Raw genomic sequence first — 20,416 nt, forward strand, 5'->3', positions numbered from 1 at the left:
CAGGGACCAGACTCTCTGGCGCCCCCTCAGGCGGTTCTCACTCAGAGCACCGACTTTGTTTCCAGAGGCTTTTTCTGCTTACAAATCACAAAGCCAGAAACCGAATGCAGTTCAAGTGATGTTTTTGTTCTTTTCTACTCTTGGGTCAACTTGATTCCGAATTCCATATTTCTAAAACTCATTATTATTATAAAGAGGGGGAAATACCTGGAGATAATGTATAATACAACATTACAAAGAAAACGCAAGTTATAAAATAAGCCAGCACAAATGTTAATATTTCTATTTACATCATTTTTAAAAGTATGGACACATGCCCATTCATGAAGAGAGAGAAGTCCACAGGAAGAAGTTCAATATGGTATTATATAACGCAAAGAGGTCAGCATTTGCAAATTCTTATTAACAGATACTGTGCTTGCATTAAGCTGTGCGACTTATCATGCATTTTTCCAGCCTGCAGTGGTTCACCACAATCAGGCCACAGATACTACAATCCACGTGAATGGAAAACAATATGGCTGCAATGAGATGGCGTTGGACAAAGACAACTACATACCTATAATACATGCATAAGTTGAAATCCAATATCCTTTTCCATTTTTAACCTGCACTGTAGATATTTTTATTATATAATCTGAACCCCCATACAGATAGGAAAGACAGAAAACAGAGTTACATTTTGTTTTGGCTGGGGAATTTTGTTGTTTTTGAGATGTGTTGCACAGACTGGCATCAAACTCAGCCCCACCCCCACCCACCCCAGCAGCTGGGATTACAAGGGTGTACCACCACACCTCGCTGGTATTCTGTTTTGAAAAGGCTATTTTCTCTTGTTGGAAGATGATAAGAAAACAATTCTACAATTTTAAAACAAGGGTGGTTGTTGTTACTGGTTTGCTTTCCTTCAGATATGCTATTAACACCTATTTTTTTCCCTTCATGCAAAAATGCAAAATTCTGGAACTCTAATCAACCAAGATTTGAAGTCTCAAAATACTAATTTTTAGTAACAATACATAAGGTAAGAACACAGAAACAAAGGTGGGAGATGTCTCAGCTACTAGTACAACTACATTTCTTGTTTTCTCTTTTGAATTGATGTCTCACACATTAGTGCAAAGAACAAAAGAACATCACTACAGTAGAACATCACTGTGAGAAGGAGAGATGAAAGGGAAGGAAAAATAGACAACAGAAACCAAATCAGGATTAAGCCCACCCACCCACACAGTGTATAATTCTGCAGGGAATTATTTCTTTTTCTCTGGTCTCAAAAACAAACCTCATTTGCCAACACCTGTCTAGGAATTTTAAGAATGATCCAATTATTATTTGTAGAAATTGCAATCGGGGTGGTAGGATGAGGGCCTGCAGAGATATTTCCAAAGCAATAGTCAGAGGGCGTAAATATTTTGCTACCCCCTCTTTATACAAAGTCAGACAGTCATTCATAGAACTTCAAATCCTTTCCCAGTCACTAGAATGCCAACAAGTATCACACAACATTTGTGTTGACTGTCAACTTCATCTTAGCGCAGTTTATCTGTATTCATTGGTCCTTCTGGACAAGTCCATTACTGCTAAACCTACAACAGAGCTGGCTACAAGCGGGGGAACTCCCTGAACCCAGGTCAGGGCCGCCCTTGAATTTTTACAAGTTGCAGACTTTCAGAAGTGTCTTGCTAAATGGCAAACATTTCATTTATATTTCTCTTTTCCTAATGTTAAAAATCACTTTTTAAAATGTGTCTACAGATACAAATTCTGCTTAGCATGTGACAGTCACCTAAAAGTTTTAAAAAAAAATCCAAATTGATCAGAATAAATAATAAATTGAAAAGCACTTTTTTGCCTGTTTAGTCAACAAGCTGTTTCAGCAAACACTATCTCGTCATTACAATAAACACAGAAGTCATGGCATAGCTTTTACTCTTTAACTCCAAGTATTGCTCAGTTTATAACAGATGTATTATGAAACATGGCAACACAGCAATAAGAGGAGGGTGAAAAAAATTGTTACTTGATCATTTGATATCTTTAGGCCCAAAACTATCAAACAGGATCCCCATCGCCAGAATGATCCCCACCCAATCCCCACATCCAAATATTTCAAACACAGAGTTAAAACATATAATACAAACTCTATGAACAGGCACTATTGCATAAAGAAAAAAAAGAAGAAAATCTTCACAATTATAGTTTATTGGGAAAAAGTAACAGACTGACTTTTCTGGTAAAGGGCAAAATCGAAATATTTGTCTGTTCCTTACCTTGACAATATTCAAAGTTCCCTTTTTTCCGGCAGTCACCTATTACTAAACTCAGTGCTCTCCAAGTGTTTCTTTTGACAGATATCATTCTCCACCAATCGCTCTGCTAATTTCCTCTCTCCTTTTCTGACTGGGACAGAGATTATGTTCACCAGCCCAGAGATCAAGCTTTTCTATTGACAACAACAAAGGGAAAAAAAATGCATATATCACAACCAGTCTGAAGTATGACACTCATCTACTTACACGATACTAGGCCAGCTTTGTTTTGTTTTAAGCAACCAATATAAGCTCTTCTAAATTTTAGAAAAATTCACACCATCCCCATTTTCTTAGTTTTTGTAAAGATATACTCCATTGGATGCTTAACTTTCTAATCATCTGACTCAAAGCTGGACACATTCCAAACTTGATAATGTTTTCTTAATTGTTAAAATATATACATATACATCAAGGCTTCAAGAGAATATATTAGACTTTACGTGCTTCAATAAAAAATTAAGTAATTTGTCAAATATTATGGTTTCTTTAGGAAATTCTCTGGACATTGTATTTTTTTGCCTTATATTGCAGAATTTCACAAGTTAACGCATACTTCAAAACAAAGTGGTATCCATAGTATTTCACAGCTCTGAAATTTCAGTATTGCCATTATCATCTAAAACAGTTTAAAACAATTGACAACAGTGAAGAATAATCTCTATGTAACTGATTACTTTAAAAATCTTAGCTGAAACAATTATTTTACTACATCAATAAATTTCAACTACTTTCATTTCTTCCTATAGAGCAATCCAAATTTTCTCATTTTCTCTGCTAGTGTTGGCATTTTGGAATTCATACACTCATTCACAAAACATTTATTGACTGCCTATTACTCAACAATCACTACTACTACCATGATAGTTTCACTACTGCCAGTATGAACCAAAACAATTGATACTATTTAATTTTTATAATCTGTGAACTTTGAGGGCCTAGAGCTCAATAATAGCAAAAGAATGAAAACTTATAAAAGTCATCTCAAGAAGTATTATTAAGGATGATAATACTAGTTTTTGAGGCCAAATTACTTTCTAGAAATTTATACCAATGAACAGATTCTAATGCATAGAAAACAATCAGATTCTATTTAAAACATCAGTGTACTTTTATGTATGATTCTGTGATACAACCATATTTCTTGTTCTTTAATGCTACAAACACTAATGAGCACTGATTAAGAAAGATATGGCACTACATATTTCTTCAACAGCCTTAAGTCTCAGCAAAAACCATCAAAGACATTCCTTCTGAACTTGGAAACAGTGAATTATCACAAAACTTCTATAAACAAATGATAAATGAAATAATTAAAAAATATCCAAGATATGTAAGTACATAACACATACAGATTATGTAATATTATTCAATATTATTATTATTAGATTATTATTCATTATTATTATATTTTCAAATATTGAGGGGGAGGGGCACGCAGAAGGAGAAATTGTATCTAGATATTAAATAGGATTATTTCTCGAAGATACAAATATGTGTAATTTTTCCTCTCCAATTCTGTTAGATCCAGTGCTTTGTACCAAGATTAAAAAAAAAAATGTGTAAACAGAGGCTAAATACAGAAAAAAGAAGAAAAAAAAATTTTTAGATTTAGTCATAATCTACAAAATAGGTAAGAAATATTTTGCGCTTCAGCATCTATCACCAAAAACATCAGAGAGACTGACAAAAGTGGATCACGATCCTGTATGGACCCTAGTTAATAATCACCACTGAACAAACCAACAGTCAAAGCACATAGGAGTCCCTAGGGTCTAAGTCTATTTCTTCCTACTTGTGACTACTAATAGCAGACTCAAGTTGGCTTATTAACAAAAACAATGTGGTAAATCTTGGTTTTGGGGGATAGAAAATTACCATGTGGATAAATTTATTTTAAAAGACTAATTTCCCAATTAGAAGTTATTCCTTGTTATAAAATACTGTATACTTCTGCTTCTTCACTTAGGGTTCTGTTTTAACCACAGTATTCTGAAGTGAATGGAGAAACCTTGGGCCAGAAGATAATGTTACCCTATTTTAAACATACATATTTATAAATTCTTAATTTTTGTTCTGGAGACAGGGTCTCTCTATGAAGTTCAGGCTGGTCTTGAACTCACTATGTAGCCCAGGCTGACCTCGAACCTGTGCCAATCCTCCTGCCTCAGCCTCCTAAGTGAGGGGATTACAGATGTGCACCACTACACCCAACTTTAAATGTTATTGTAGTATACAAATACGCTTTGGAGTAAAGCACAATGTAAACCCACAGTTACCTAGGATTCTCCTTCTTGTAACTATTCTATATATAAAATAGTACTGCATGTCACAATCAATAAAATTTTTTAAAAAGCTAATTCTGTGGACTTTGGTGTATCGTGCTTGTGCTCCACATACCCAACATATTAAATGCACTTCCAATATGAAATAATAATATACTGAGTAATGCTAATGAGCACTATAAATATCTGTTCAGATACTTGGGGTACCTATTCCACACTAAAGTTTGCATCACATGCAAATGATAGAAAAAATACTTTTAACAGTTGTTTTGTCTGGATCCTCAGTCCTCAGATTTATAAAACCCCATTATGAGGGGAACGTAAGCTGAAAAAAGTTTAAAAGCTAAGTTCCACCAAGAACAGACTGCCTCAATTTGTAGTTCTACGAGAGTGTTATTAAAAAAGCTCAACATGTTGTATTACCATGGAAATTGCGGAAAACATACATTCCCAAACAAATATTACTTTTTCTCAATGGTATGAAGTAATGAAAACCACATGTGTAAATCTGCGATCCGTGCAGTAGTTCAAGCTGCAGCTAATAGCAAATACAGAAAGTGAACTCTGCTATATAAAGGATTCTTGTTACAGAAATATAATGTGAAAACCAGATGCCGACAGAAAACCTTAATCACAGATGGGAATGTAATCACTGGCATACAGAATACTTTTTTGATCAATCTTAACCATATGCGCAATGTATTTATTTTCTAAGGAATGCAATAACTTGAGAGAACTTTCTATTTGAATTCAGTTAACCTCGTATTTATAATGCTTTTATCTTACCCCCTCATCCCTTCAATGTATACACCGAGTCAAGATTGTAAAAGGGAGAGTTGCTGGCCTTGGCAAATCGTTCTTGTATCAGTTTATTTTTCAAAAATTTAATAGGATGTAAAGACTACACACATCAGAACAAACCTCAGAAGAGATCAAGTGCAGTTCCCCATTACTGCATTTCTCAATCACTGCCAGGAATCCTTTCTAGAGAATCCTATCAACATTTGGGGCAGTTTTTCCTTTAGTAAACAATATAGAGTTACTCCAAAAATGAGCATTTAAACATAGTTTTGATGTATCACCCTGGGGAGAATCAAACCTTCACTCTTTTTCCTTTCCTAAAAACATTTTCTAGTCTCAAGGCCACTTGTTTCAATTAACAGAAACATAATTAGTACTACCACCAAAGAACACTCCCATCCTATGGGACACAGAAAACTGGACCCAGTAAGTACACCAGCAGCACTGGGTGTGGCCCAGTTTTGTCAAAGCTGTGGGTGGTTCTCACACCTCCCCCCATCATCCAAACACCACCTGTGAACCTCACTTCAGGAGGACAGATACACCCAACTTCCAAGAGGAAGTAACTAGGACATTGTGTTTTGGGGAAGCCCCTCATGGGTCACGTGGACCTTCAATGTCCTAGTTTCACAAGCTTCTCCAAGCATGACACGAACTCATCCAGATTTCTCTCTCATATCTAAATATTTATCTCCTGGATACACACATGGAAATACACAGTTCTTCTCTCTTGCCCTGATCTGATTTTTGAAACCCTTTATAACTTGCCACTAACCTAGTTTTAGGACTCTGCTCCTAACTATGGCCTCACAGAGTGTAGCTCTTCCCTGGAGATAAATGCTCCATCTCATCCTCTCGGCTTTGTTTGCCAGGACTCTGCCAAGGGACTGGTACACAGCCAGCTCACTCTCAGGCAGAGAGTCAAGAATCACTTTCTCAGTAAACTGGGCATGGTGGCTCCACACCTGTAATCCTAGTCCATAGAGGCAGAGTTAGGAAAAGCATCACAATTGAGTCTAATCTGAGCTACACAGTGAGTTCGAGGCCAGCCTGAACTACATAATGAGACCCTGTCTCAAAGAGAGAGAGAGAGAGAGAGAGACTGAGACTCATCTACTCAGACATAATTTTCCCAACCACCCAAAATAAAGTCGCCCCATGGCCACCCTCATCATTCTAACAGTTTTTTCAACTGTCTTCACTGTGTTTATTACTACATGGACAAATCCTCCTTTATAGCTGTCTCTCTCCACACCTCCAAACTACTTTCGTGGTTTTCAAAAACCTTCCTGACCCCCTGTAGGGCCCATGATCCTTTTCTCTACTTTAAATTCTAACAGCTTTCCTGGTCTACACAGTCTTGGGAACCCTTTTCCTGGAAGATCTTACTGAGTCCCCATTCCCTCCGATCCTGGACAGATGAAGCTAGGTGCCAGAACCGCTCGGGGTCAGGAGGCCAGCCCTTCCTTCCGCACTGGACCAGACAGCAAACACTGACTGAGAACTGTGCCTTGTGTCTATGTAAACGCGTGCTAGCAGGTTTTGTGCTTAGACTTTTCCCTCACTGAGTCTGTTGCAGGAAAAAGAGCCCACCTGACATTTCTTCATGCCTTCAGTCCCTACACGGATGCACGGCCATTACACCCACCCTGTTGCCAGGGCAGAGGGGACTCCATGTGCATTCAGCAATGCTCACACTACTGCCTCACACAGTGCTTGCATACAGAAAGCATCACTGAATTCTGGCTGAGTGAACAAGGGATACATGGTCACTGAATACTATCTGGCCTTTCCTCAAACCCCTCTTTCTTGTTATAAGATACACTTTCATAATCCTCCAACTACTACTTCGAAAGAACAAATGAACCAGGAGCCAACCAGGGATCCACATTTAGTCCAACCAACTATACAACATGGGAGCAAGTTAACAAACCAGGGGATTTTAACCACAGGAAGCTCTTCAGTATTTCCTCCACTGCAGAAGTAACACCATTCAAAAAAATAAAATGTAAAATGATTACAGGCTGAATCCACTGACCACTTAGAAGCCCACTGCATGCACACTCTAGTTGGACCAGAATCTCAGCTCCTATACTTACCAGCTACTTGACCTTAGAGAAGTCACTTAACCTCTCTGAGCTTCAGATGTAATCTCTAACATAGGATAATAATACCTACTGCACCAGGGTGGTACGAAGATAAGAGATAATACTTGCAAAATGCCTATCTTAGTGCTCCTGGTGTAGGTATTATTTTTTCCACTGTGCTCAGTCCCTATCATCTGACACTATAAAGGTGGTATCACATTATGGTTCACAGCAAAGAAAAGCAAAGGTCAGGACTCAAAACTTACCTACTATAATACCACTTTTCCTTTTCTGAGAATCATTATTATACCGTGTTAGAAATAAACCAATGAAACCAAAATAGGAGGAATTGCGCTATATTCCCTAAAACATTCAGGAGTAATACAGAAAAAAAATACTACAGACAATTGTATGGAGATTTTTTTTTTTACCCCTCATCTAATTTCATCTCCTTCTCTAAGGGGAATAAAAGAAGAGAGAACCAATTATTTCCAAAGACTGATTTCTCCAAATAAAGGCATCTGTTCCATTCTGGCAATTTTCACATAAAAGAAAAACCAGACTTTGGAAGTATCTGGATTCATGGTTGATGGTCACAAATCTCCAGGGGCTACTACAACTGTCCAGCTGCAAGCATGGTCTGGTGGCTGTTGCTCCTTATCAGCTGATCTCTCCCTCTCCTCCTCCACTTCCTCCTTTTAATTTCTACCTGTAGTCTGTGTGGCTGGCCCTGCTCATGGGGCATCCTAGGCAGTAGGACTTGAATATCTCCAGAACAGTGTAGTGAGCACCCCTCACAGCAGTGAAGCCTTAAAGTAAGGAGACTTGGGTGCAGATGTTGCCCATCATATGTGCTGTGTCATCTTGGGCAACATCTTAGGCAGACCTCAAAGAGTGACTTCCAGAATGAGCTCACACTCCAGAGAGTAGTAAGTAAGACCACATGTGAACCTCAAGCCAAAGGCCTCCAGTGTCCTCCCCACATATCTGTTTAGAATTGCTCAATCACGTCAACTAAGAAATTCAACACTGCCCTTCTTTTTTTTGGTCTTTTTTTTTTTTAATCAGTACCAGGGATGGAACTCACAACTGCCTGCTTGCAAGGCAGGCGCTTATGCCGCTGAGCTAAATCCCCAGCCCCAACACTGCCTTTCTGAAGGCATCTCTTCATATGGAAATGTTTCCTAGAGGAAAACCAGGGAGATCCTGCACCAACTTCTGCACTCAGGGGCTACAGAATCTTAGGCTGAGATGCCAGTCTTACTCTGCCAGTGCCATCTCTAGAGTTGATGCTGGTTCAGCAGACAGCAGAGCAGCTAGAACTGCACACAATGTGGGAGACAAGAGGAGCCTAAATGGAGTGGGGAGGGGACCAGAAGGGAAGTGCTCAGCCTGGGGATCTGCCCAGAAAGCAGACATGGGCATCCAAAGAGGAAGAGAGTCCAGGCAACCAGAGTAAGCAGGACACATCTGGAAACCACTAAAATGTTTTTTAGCCTTGTTGGGTCCCTGTGATCATATACTCCAAATTTTGCTAAACACTTCAGGGAGCCCATACTTTATAAAACTCTATTTACAAAATTCTGGATTTAGCCAGGTATCGTACATGCCTGTAATTCCAGCACTCAGGAGGCTGAGGCAGGAGGATCATTGTGAGTTCAAGACCAGCCAGGGCTACAAAGCAAGTCCAAGGCCAGCCTGAACTGCATAGTGAGACTATTTTTCTGAAAAAAAGTCTGGATTTAAAACAGGAAATTAACAGGTTATGATGTATCACTATGAACATCTAAGCAGTTTGACCATCCTGGTTTGCCTAAGGTTGATCCTGTATACCAGGCACTGGGCTGATTGTTGTATTTGGATAGGGGTGGGGGGTGCTAAAATGTACAAGTCAAAATATGGCAACACTGAGTTGTGCATTCTTTGATAAGAGAAGATGATGGAAGGGAACCAAGATGAAAAGAGATTGGGAAAGAAACAATATGCTGTTAGAATGAAAGACAGCATTTTGGTCTCAGCAGCAAAATGTATCAGGACAGTTTTAGGTAAATCACATCGTTCAAGGCATGAGCTTTCAATAACCACTTAATAAAGCATCAAGAATCAGTCCATCTGTTTCAGACTCCCACTCGCAAGGAGCTCACAAATCCACAGAGAGTCAGGATCTCTTGGACAGCAGCAAATCTGATGTGACCAGCTCACTTCAGGAAAGATGTCATGAAGACTTTAGAGAGAAGTCTCAGCAGAGGCTGAGGGGCAGATGAAGTGGGTGTGGTTTTGCTGTCTCCAGAAATCACTCAGGAGCCCAGGCATGAATGCCAGAAACAACACAGGGTCTTGGAAAAGGGCGACAGAGAGCAGGCTTGACAAGGCCAACCCAAAACCGGTCTCATCTCACTTGAATGGTCCCATATTCTCAAACGTCAAAGAGGGCCACTCTCCTACAGGTCTATTACTTTAGTAATAGATAAAGAAAATGTGGTATTTATGTAGAGTATTCCTCTGCAAAACAGAAAGAAAATTTGAATCATCTGTGGGAAAATGGATGCATCTTGAGATCAATGTTAAGTGAAATAAATCGGACACAGAAGCTTAACTATCACATGGCTTCTAGATGAGAAACCCAAAGTAAAAATAAAGAGCAAAATAAAAGATAACAGGAAATAGGGAGGTAGATCTTTGGCAAAAGGAAGAAGATCAAGAGACAGAGGAAGTGGAAGGGGGGTGATGGCAGAGGGGAGGTAAAACCCAAGTGAAGATGTGTTATGTGTGTGTACCAACTCCCTGTGATGGAAATGATCATCAGGTACTGAAACACATGCTAATAAAAATAAAAGTGAAAACATAACCAGAGCCAGCTTACCCACTAACCTTTTGCTCAATGAAGGCACAGCTGGGGACTCTGGGAGAAAGGGGTGGGCAGCTTCTCCCTGGGCTCGGACTCTGAAGCCGCCCCTTGAACACCCAGTGATTCCCAAGGTTTAAAGCTAAGTGTACTTGATACTTAATCCGGTTAACTCTTCCCTCACTATGCAAGTTCTAATTATTTTTCCCTTGCAGTGCCTCTTCCCTCTCATTCCACAAGCACGATTCTGGTCCTCTTTGAGTATTCACAATCTAACTGCCACAACAAGCTTCCAGCCTCCTCTTGGCCTTTAGGCCTCTGGCACCAAGTGCATGTGGCCCAAGGCTTCCAAACCAAAGCTTCAATCAGACCTATGGTTTTCCCTAGCCTAGGCACAAATTTTTTCTTTCTTATTTAAAAGAAAATAAGTCTAACTAGAAATCTAATGATACTTTTTTTAAAAAAGCAATTTATTGTAAAAACAAAAGTATTCTAGTTTCTCAGTACTAAGAGGACAGATAAACAGCCCCACACTCAATCAGGGCACCTCTATGCCACTTCCCAACCCTGCGATGTCTCACAGGACACAGTTGGTAAAGTTTCTAATGTAAAAGATGAAACTTCAAAGCTGGGCATGGTGGCTGATACCTGTAATCCCAGCACTCATGAGGCTGAGGCAGGAGGACTGTTGCAAGTTTGAGACCAGCCTGAGTTACAAAGTGAGCTCAAAGGCCAGCCTGAACTGCATAGCAAGACCCTGTCCCAAAAAGGCCAAAATAAATAAATAAAATAAAAGATGAAACTGCAATCAAATGCCTGAGAGTCAAGACATTTATCTTTCTGCTCTAAGTTCCTACAATCACCTGAAAGTCTTTTCTTGCTGCTGCCACATTTATGAACATAGTCTCTGTCTGTCTGTCTCTCTCTCTCAATCCCCAACACACCCCCAAATACTCTATGTTTCCCACATCTGGGCTCTGGATGCCCCATCCCTATATTATGACTGCAATCCCAATACAATAGCTTTATCTTGATAAATCCCTTCCCAGGACAAATTGAAATTCTAATTCAGTCCCACGTCTAAGACTGACATTTACCATATCATTTAACTGGCAGCAATCAAGACAATCTCACCGACCATCCACCACACCACCATGCATCCCCCCATCCTCCCACCACACCCCCACCCCCGTCTTTGGAGCTATTTCCTTCCAATGGGCTTACTATTGCGTGGGAACTAAGTTATCTGCCCTGTATCTCTACTTAGCAATCCACTTTACACACAGTAGGAATATATTTATTAATCAGTTTACTTCAGATTCCCTTACAGGAATAAACATTTTACTTTTCTTTCAGACACTCAAAAAGATGTCTTTACTGGCTCTAAAAATGTAGCATGTGACTTCTTTAAAAGTCAAATTGGGTTTAATGGTTTGCTCATTTGTATCACTCATTTCTATTTCCCTCTAGTATTTTCATCCACTACTTCTCATCAGCTCAAAGCTTAACTTGGACGGGAGAATGGAAACTGATCACATTTCCTTCCCCTGTAGACCTGCCCTGACCTGCCCACCCTCATCTACACAAAAGAATGAGAAGTCATTGTCCAGGTTTGTTTCCCAGAGGTCAAATGTAGATCCCATTTCCAAATACATATAGTCAGAAGTGAGAATGAAAAGGTGTGACATACAGGCAAAGCAGCTGGGCAGGGAAGGGTACTACTGCCTAACACACAATAAAAGTTACAAATTGTAACCATCACTTAAAAAGAACACTTTCACAGGAAAGAAGGATTACTGTGTCAGGCTGGTGAACGCCATGGTTCCAGTCCCAGTATCATCTGCTGTTCTTCCCAGCTGTGTTTGCTCATCACTGTGTACATAACATATGCAGAGACTCAGAAAATAAACTCGCAGTCTTTCATGACCTGTCTTGAGGTTAGGTGAAGGAGGGCAGTGCTTCCAGATTTAACCAGCAGGATTAACCAACTTCCTAAGACTTTGTATGTAAATCACAATGTGTTTCACACCTCGCTTACAACCATGGGAGATAATTTCCCGATTTCTGATATTACTCTTGCCAAATCAAAAGGAAATGCATTAGAAATGTTCTCTGAAAAACTGTTGTGCTACTTCTCTGGCATCATTATCTGTGCAGACCCCTTTCAGGTATTATTACCCATTTTCCTTTTTTTTTAAACACAGGATCTTACTATAGAGCTCAGGCTGGCCTTGATCTTACAGCAATCCTCCTGCCTCAGCCTCCCAAATGCTGGGATTACAGGAATGTGCTAGCATGCCCAGCCCCATGACTTACTTTTCTAATATCATCAAGCTCTGATCTTCTACTGAGTGTTACTAATTCAATTCCCCCAAAAAGCCCAGAAGAGTTCTTGCAAATATTTTATAATAAAATCTCACAGCCAGTTCTACCTCCTGGTGCTCTGATTATGTTATCACCTGGCTACAATCTAGCTCACCACTGCTTAGGCAGGCAGACTTTCCTGATAATAATGGCCACCTATCTCTTTGAGTTTTCTTTTCCTTTCTTCTTTTTCTTCCTTTCAGAGCTGGGGATGGAGCCTAGAGCCTCATAGATGCTAGGTAAGTGCTCTGCCTCTTACGACATCTCCAGACCTCTCAAGCTTCTTCAGGCAAACTTCTATTCCAAAATATCACCAGTAATATTTCCTTTAGAATTTCTCTGATTTAAGTTGATCCAGTGGAGTCAAATTCACTACATATATACTTTGAGACTTGCCTTTATATAAATTTTAATTTGGCTTCTCACTGAACTTTGCATATCAATGCAAAAAAAAATGTCTACAACCTAGGAAGCAACAGTGATTCCCAGGCTTCCACTTTAACAACAGATGAAAATAACATTACTTCCAATCCCAGCCAAACAAAGATGTCCAGAGTAAAGAGCAGTTTCCTGAATGATGACAACGTGCTCGCCTTCCTCAAACCAGAAGAATGCAGCAGCTCCTAAGTCCCAAAGAAACCAAGCTTGGGTTCATTACAATGCTTTCATAAGTGAGCACCAAACTTCCAGTGATGTCTACATTTTATCCACTTATTGAAATTTTACAAAGTAAAGAAAATCAAAGTTGATAATTAAATTTTAAATATTTTCAGAAGCAACAGCAGACTTTCTTTAGACAAAGGAAAAGGACAATATTATAGTGTCTCCTAAGACCTGATTCCAGACAAATGACAATCTACCCTGATTCTTTTAATAAGCCCTTTACTAGGTTCTTTCCAAAAAGGGTTTCACAAGGTCATTTTCTAAATTTCCTAAGTAACTGAAACTGAGGTCCAAATTCTAAGACTGATGGTAATCGCAATGGACCTCACCCACTTCCGCCTCCCATCTGTGTGTGAGCGGAAAAGATAAAGACTACTTTCCTTGAACAAAATCTAAACTCTTTAGTTCCTCCTCACTGCATAAACACATTCATTCCTCCATCACTCACCTCTGAACAAATACAGTAACAACTAAAATGTTAGACAATCATCTCAGGTCTGGAGTGCCAGGAAAGGTTGGTTCCCTCTTCCAATGGAAAGACTGGGAAGACACTGATACCATATGTGGGTCCACCCAGGGCCCCTCTCCAACCCTCATCAAAAAATGTAATATGTTTCCACTCTCTTAACCACAAGAAATGTCCTCAAAACCCGCTCCCAGTGTCACAGACTCATCTACAAGATAGATTCCTCATGTTTCTCCTGAGGAATTTATCTGAGAGCTGTACATACCTCAAGCCACCCAGGAAGTCAGTGACTGAACTGAAGGGGAAACACTCTTGCCCACCAGGAGACTTCACACCCACACCAGGTCCTTAGTTTATACTACAGAGAGGGCCTCACACCACCAGCTACAAATCCTTTCTTTGCAGAGTAAATGATGGCGCAGTATCTAGAGAATCCTTCTTCCCTTACGAGGCTTCCAGGAAGTTGGGTCTGGCTAACAGAGATCAGAGATCAGGACACATAATAAATGACTGGGGCGGGACAAGCATGAAGATACTGGGTCTAAGATTGCTCCCATTGCTGGCTGGGTTCAAGATAGGGAACAGGTGGATCCTCATGGACTCAGGGCAGTGGGATGGAGGGTCTCTGACAAGGAAAAGGGGCATCGGGGTTAGAATACTCACTGACTCCTGCTTGGGGAGCATGCAAGAGTATGTTATCTAACCTTTGACTCTGATTCCTAGGTGGTTGGAAAAGAAGGAATAAGTAAAAGAAAACAATGGGTGCATAGCTCATGAATGCTAAAGAAATTACCACACTTGATGTTGACAGAATAAGGTACTAACTCTTAGAAGTGAGGCACAAGGTAGGTCATTAATATTGAGGACACAAAGAAACCTCCATTTTCTACATTGGGCCAAAGGGTTAAGCCAGAAAAGCAACTGTGCCCAGTCTTAAAGCTACAGATGACAGTTCTTTTACTAAAATTTGGATTAAAATGTATGGCTAACCCTAAAGTCAGACACATAGTGGGTCTCTACTAATGCTCAAATTCTCTCCTCTTCCCAAGACCAAACTGCCATGTGGCAGCCCATGAAAACCCACAACACACTTTGATGTGGAGCACAACCCAAGTCGGGGATATAGCTCAGCGGAATAAGCACTTGCCTGGCAAGCAAAAGGTCCTGAGTTCAAATTAAGGTACCAAAAAAAAATTCACTGAGCCAATCAATCATATTCCTCAAGACACTTAAGAGATGCTTACATTGTTGGAGACACAATGAAAAAAAAAGTACTTTACATTTGTGCCTTTTGCATTCCTCTTCCACAAAATCTGTATCTTAAAAGCTGTATTTACTCCAGTACTGGTCTATCTTAGAGACCCTGATCAGTACAAAATCTACAGACACAAATAACTGCTTTATACCTTCTTAAGTTATACTACATAACACATCACAGTGGGAACTACCCAAGCTAGGCATTTAATATGCTGGTCTCTCCTGGTCTCTGAAAATGTTAGTGGCTATACGCAGCACTGATGGTTTTAAACTTTTTCAAACCAGAACATCCTATGCGTCAAACCACCACCATACTCCATTATTTTATCAGAGGTGCTGATGTTAATAGCCTAGACATCACCTCATAAAGTATAAAGATTATGAAATCTCAGGAAGCCTTCCTTTATTGGGGCCATGTAAGGTATTGTGATTTCAAAAAAAAAAAAAAAATCCCAAATGATGGGGATTCTCTGTTTGTGTAAACTTTCTAACACTGATATGTGATTTCCTGGGAGTGACGGGGCACATGGTCCTCTATCAAGGAATACACCCACATGACGCCCAGATCTCTTCAGGCTGTGCCAGCACGACTTGTCACACTGGAATGCTGCTTGGCTTCAGCTTGGAAATTCAAACCTTAAGAGCACTATTTTTCTGCTGGGTATATACACGTAGTACATTTAATACCATTCTTTAAGCTACCTCTTATTTCTGAATCAGTGTTTCAGAAGAAATGTTGCATTTGTTAATATCAAAAGTTAACGTGTCACTATGTCTGTCTTTCCCTTTACCCATTCTTGGAATATTCTCAGTTTATTTGTAAAGACTATGTCTAACAATTCAAGTGTGAAGCCACAAGATACATAGCTAATTGATCCTAAGCAATGATCAGGTCTCACCCTGGATAAATTACTTTAGCCACAAGTCAACCCAAGTGCAATCAAGGATTGAATCAATATTGAACCTTATCCAGATTTCATCAGTCTTCCTTCTACCTAATTCTCTACGCCCATGCTTCATGGATAGTATTGCTATTCTCTTTATTACAGGGACGGAGTATTATTTTATGATTATTTAAGACATGTTAGCATTTGCTTTTCAACACCAGGTGATTTTCAAAGAACATGTCTTTCCCAGAAATGTCACTAGAAAAATGCATCCAATTTTTCTCTAATGTGGTGCTTTCCCTGTCCATAAAACTTATTTGATTAGCAGTACTATAGAAGCTAAAGCTTTTGTATGCAGGCACTCAAGCATAATTTAATCATTTTATTTAAGCATGAAAAAAATTATTCTGAAAGCCCTGTTAGGTAAAATATCCCTGATTAGTTTAAACTTACATTTGCAGGTATATTAAAGGTGAAATAAATCAAAGAATGCTCAGTATGCAATGGAATAGTGTTAACTTTGTTACAATAGTCAGCAGTATGTTAAAAATTGTAGTATTAGAGCATGTAAGGAATAACTATCTCATTTTAAATGAATGTATTTAAAAAGGTTATTTTAAAGTAAATTTTGTTTTGTGCAAACCCTTTTTACATTACCAGGATTTTCACCTATGGAAACCTCTTTTATAGTCAAACAAGATGAGGTCCTAATTGCATAATACCATTTATCTGCTGCAAATAAAAGTGCCAACAAATGAAAATGCACATGGGACAAGAGACTGTCAGAATAAAAAACTGGATTTTTCAAATGTTTTTTGTTTTTTTGTTTTTAAATAACCCACTCACATTAACAAAAGACTGCAGTAGCTTCCAAATTATAGGTTGTTATTTTTAGTAGAAGTAGTTCAATATTCATATTGGAGCAGATGTAGCAGTTTAACAAAACAGCTCTTCAAATCCTGCACAAATTGAAAACAGGAAAACTGATTGCATTTTCTCTTATCACTTTCCTTTTCTGAATTGACACTTTCGGCCTCCTGAAAATTTACACATGGCTTTCATCTCAACAGCACCTGCTGATCAAATAGAAACCTAACATTTTCATGAAAACTGTATAAAGGGCTAGTTTTGTTTTAAGCACGGTAAAGGGCATCAGTTGCCTGCTTGATGGCAACAATGTGTTTACAAGTCATATCCATAACATGTTCTACATTTTCACCAAACTTTAAAAGTGTGTGTTAGGTCCTTTCTGGCTTTTATCTATCTTCACTTCTCATATGGTTCATAGTTGACTCAATGTCTGCCTAATCCTTAATTTTATTATGTGAAGACTATGCAAAACATGTAGAATGCACTTAGAAGATAATGAATATTTAGTATTCTTCTCTACCTGTTTCAACACACACATATTTACACATATCACTGTCTACGCATGCACATGAGTATAAAACATATACACCCTCTTCATTGTGGAGTCCACCTGCCACAAGGATACTGGGAACAAGTGGAGTCAGGTCCTATTTTTGAAGGGACCCCATATTTTCCTTTAGCAAATGTAGATTTAACCGCTGCTTATCTTTTTGAATATCCCAAACTCCAGAAGAATAGATATCACCCAGATACCACCTGGTCACCTAAATGAGGTGACCCATGATGATGATGACTCACTATAATGCCTCCAGGGAAGAGTAAATCTTGAAAATGGGTATTCTCTTAAGTAAAACAAGACTGCAAAAGATTGTTAAGCAGGTCACTTCTCAGACTTTTAAATAAAAGTAGTAAGAAGCACTGTTCATATTCCTACATAACATCCAATTCTGGGTAAAATTAATGATGCTCCTAAGATACACTATCTGTCAGATTTTTATCCAGGAAAGTGCTGCCCCCTCTTCTAAAGGATTCCAGGCTGTCCTTTCCCATTCTGCCTGGGTGATAAGGTAACCCCGAAGGCAGAAACGACATACAGTAATATATGTGCCACTCTGGCCAGTTGGTCTGTGAATTTCAATGTTTCATCATGCTCACTGAGGCAACAGCAAACCTAAAATGTCAATATGTTCAGTCAATGGGAGTAAAATAATGGGACTCTATTGTCTTATTCAATCGATCCGATGCTGTCAACAAGGAAACATGCCCCTCTGGCTTTGAGAAAATTTTAATTAGGCTTTTAGTTACCGGATCATAGCTCTCTCTACCTATGAAAACACCTTTCTTGACAATGTGTAGGAAGCAAAAGTGATCATCCTATTTTTATTCATTTTAAGAACATTCTAAAATTGACACTAGACTGTTTTTAATAAACTCATGAGTCAAGAAAACAGTTTTTCTTAAACTAACTCCAAACCAAAAACAAAACAAACAAACAATCACGGTTCAAATCCTAAATACAAATCTGCCTAAGAGTTTTTTTGTCCCCTCTCTCTAGCAGAAATTGAATCACACGATACATCAGCTAATTCCACATTAAAAATAGTTTCCTTATCTCATTCAAGCACAGCCAGCAGCATCACTATATCACTCCTTCAAAATAAGTCACACAAAACCAAATATTAATGACGAGTCCCCAATGCCTAGAACCCTCTGCTCTCAGTTTGTCCTGAACAGGAAAAGTCAATGAAACTGCTTTAAAATAACACAGGCGCCTGGCGGGAAAGGAGCCCAAATAAGACCCTTGAAGACATTCAAACTGCACCTGAATTCTCTACCTTTCCTTCCTCCATCAGGACACTCGCCTTTAAAATTTTTTTTTTGAAAAAAATAATCAAGTTGTTAAACAGCTCTTTCTCTCTTCTTCATCTAAAGGCTTCCACATCCAGTCAATAAATAATCTATTGTTCCCCTTTATGGAGACTCTTTAAACCTATTCAGACTGGCAAAACTAAACCCAATTAAAGATTAGGCCCTCGGGTAATCTCACCTCGGTGAGTCCTGTCTGGATAGCAGAGGTGATGGGAGATAGCGTCAAGGCCAGGGCTGATGCCTCCTCCTCACCCCCGCACAACAAAGGCAGATTTCTCTTTCTCCCTCTGCTAATCTTTAAATGTAAATTCCCTCCGCCAGCTAAGAGGAGCGACAGATAACACGTTACATCTTCACTTCTCCTGGTCTTATCGACTTCTGAATCGCTGGGAGAGGGAGCGCGGGAGCGCGCGGGGCCGCCCCCCACCCTGCGTCCCCTCCCCTCCCCTCCCCACCCCTCCCCCTCCCCCTCCCCCCTCTCCCCTCCCCTCCCCTCCCCTCCCCCGCGCGGAGATTACCTTCTGGCAAAGGAGCGCAGCGCAGGCGGCCGCGGCCGAGGCGGCACCCAGACCGCGGCTTTGTATTCATTAAACACACATCGGAGCTTATCAGAAGTAAAAGGCTTGTCAGGATGGCACATTGTGTGTGAGTGAGTGTGTGAGCGCAGGAGGGAGAGGAGAGAAGCCAACGTGCATCAGGGTGATTACAATATCAGCAGGGCCCAGATGGAGGCAGGAAAATAAACAGAGGGTGCGTGTGAGACGGAGCGGGAGAGGGAGGAAGAGTGGGAGAGAGGGGGAGAGGGAAGGATGCGGGCAGGAGGGAAGAAATCAAAAGGGATGCAGGGGGCGGGGGCTCAGGCCCCGCCACAGGGCCACCCTAAGGCTGGCTGGAGGCGCAGGCCAGGGCTGGGGGTCGCCTGCGGGCCCTAACCTGTCCCTCTTCCAAGCCAGGGCGGGCCACCATGCCAGCACACTGCAGCCCTGCTCCAGGATCAGACTGCGGGATCACGTTAGAGGTCCTGTCAAGGTCAGAGAGGGACCACAAGCTGCCTCGGGCGGAGTGTGACTGGGAGACCTGCACCGTCTCACCTCCACCCAAAAAGCCACAATTTGCAAAACAAACCTAGTGGGTGCACACAGCTTCCAGCAGCCTTCCAGACCGAGCTCCAGCGGGACTCCTGGCCCCATTCTATGTCCACCGGAGACTCCGCCGTCCAGCCCCCTCCCACACACGCAACCCACACACAGGGAAACAGGCTCGGGCACATCTAAAATTCGCACCTCTGGGCTTTGATGGGTCCCAGCTGAAGACACAGGGAGCCGCATCACCGTGATGAGGACCACTTGTGATTGGTAGCTACAGGTGACTCCGAGACACCTGCTCCACCTCCAGAAATTGTGTGGGGGGAGGGGGCTCCGTGTGTGTACGTCTGAGAGTCTATTTTGAAGGTGGGAATCTGAAATTGAGGCAATCAATCTCGGCTTGAGCTGCCTCACAGCTCTTCAGCCACCCAGAGTCCGGGAATCAATCAGAGAACAAGCAGGAGCTAAGGCTCCACCGTCAGACCAGAGTTCAGCCTCCTCCCCTGCGGGTCAGAAGGGAGATACACCTGAGTAGTCCCTCGAGAGCCCCTTTTCACTTTTAAATGCACCCATCAGACAATCTGAACATCTGATCAGATCCTTAATGGAGTGCAGATAATGCAGC

At 40.6% G+C, this 20,416-nt stretch overlaps 1 protein-coding gene across 1 annotated transcript in view; it reads right to left on the reverse strand.

The window, feature by feature from the left end:
• The window catches only part of Runx1t1 (RUNX1 partner transcriptional co-repressor 1), a 130,875-nt gene extending 111,109 nt beyond the window's left edge, over nucleotides 1-19,766 (reverse strand). The window contains 4 exon segments of the mRNA XM_063257548.1: nucleotides 18,885-18,941; nucleotides 18,944-19,027; nucleotides 19,225-19,249; nucleotides 19,251-19,766. Of these exon segments, the coding sequence (XP_063113618.1) occupies nucleotides 18,885-18,941; nucleotides 18,944-19,027; nucleotides 19,225-19,249; nucleotides 19,251-19,346 (262 nt within the window). The 5' untranslated portion in view covers nucleotides 19,347-19,766.
• Nucleotides 19,767-20,416: the final 650 nt, after the last annotated feature.

Source organism: Cavia porcellus, unplaced genomic scaffold (assembly GCF_034190915.1).
Source record: "Cavia porcellus strain 051 isolate PalLab524CR breed Dunkin Hartley unplaced genomic scaffold, mCavPor4.1 scaffold_10, whole genome shotgun sequence".
Lineage (NCBI taxonomy): Eukaryota > Metazoa > Chordata > Mammalia > Rodentia > Caviidae > Cavia > Cavia porcellus.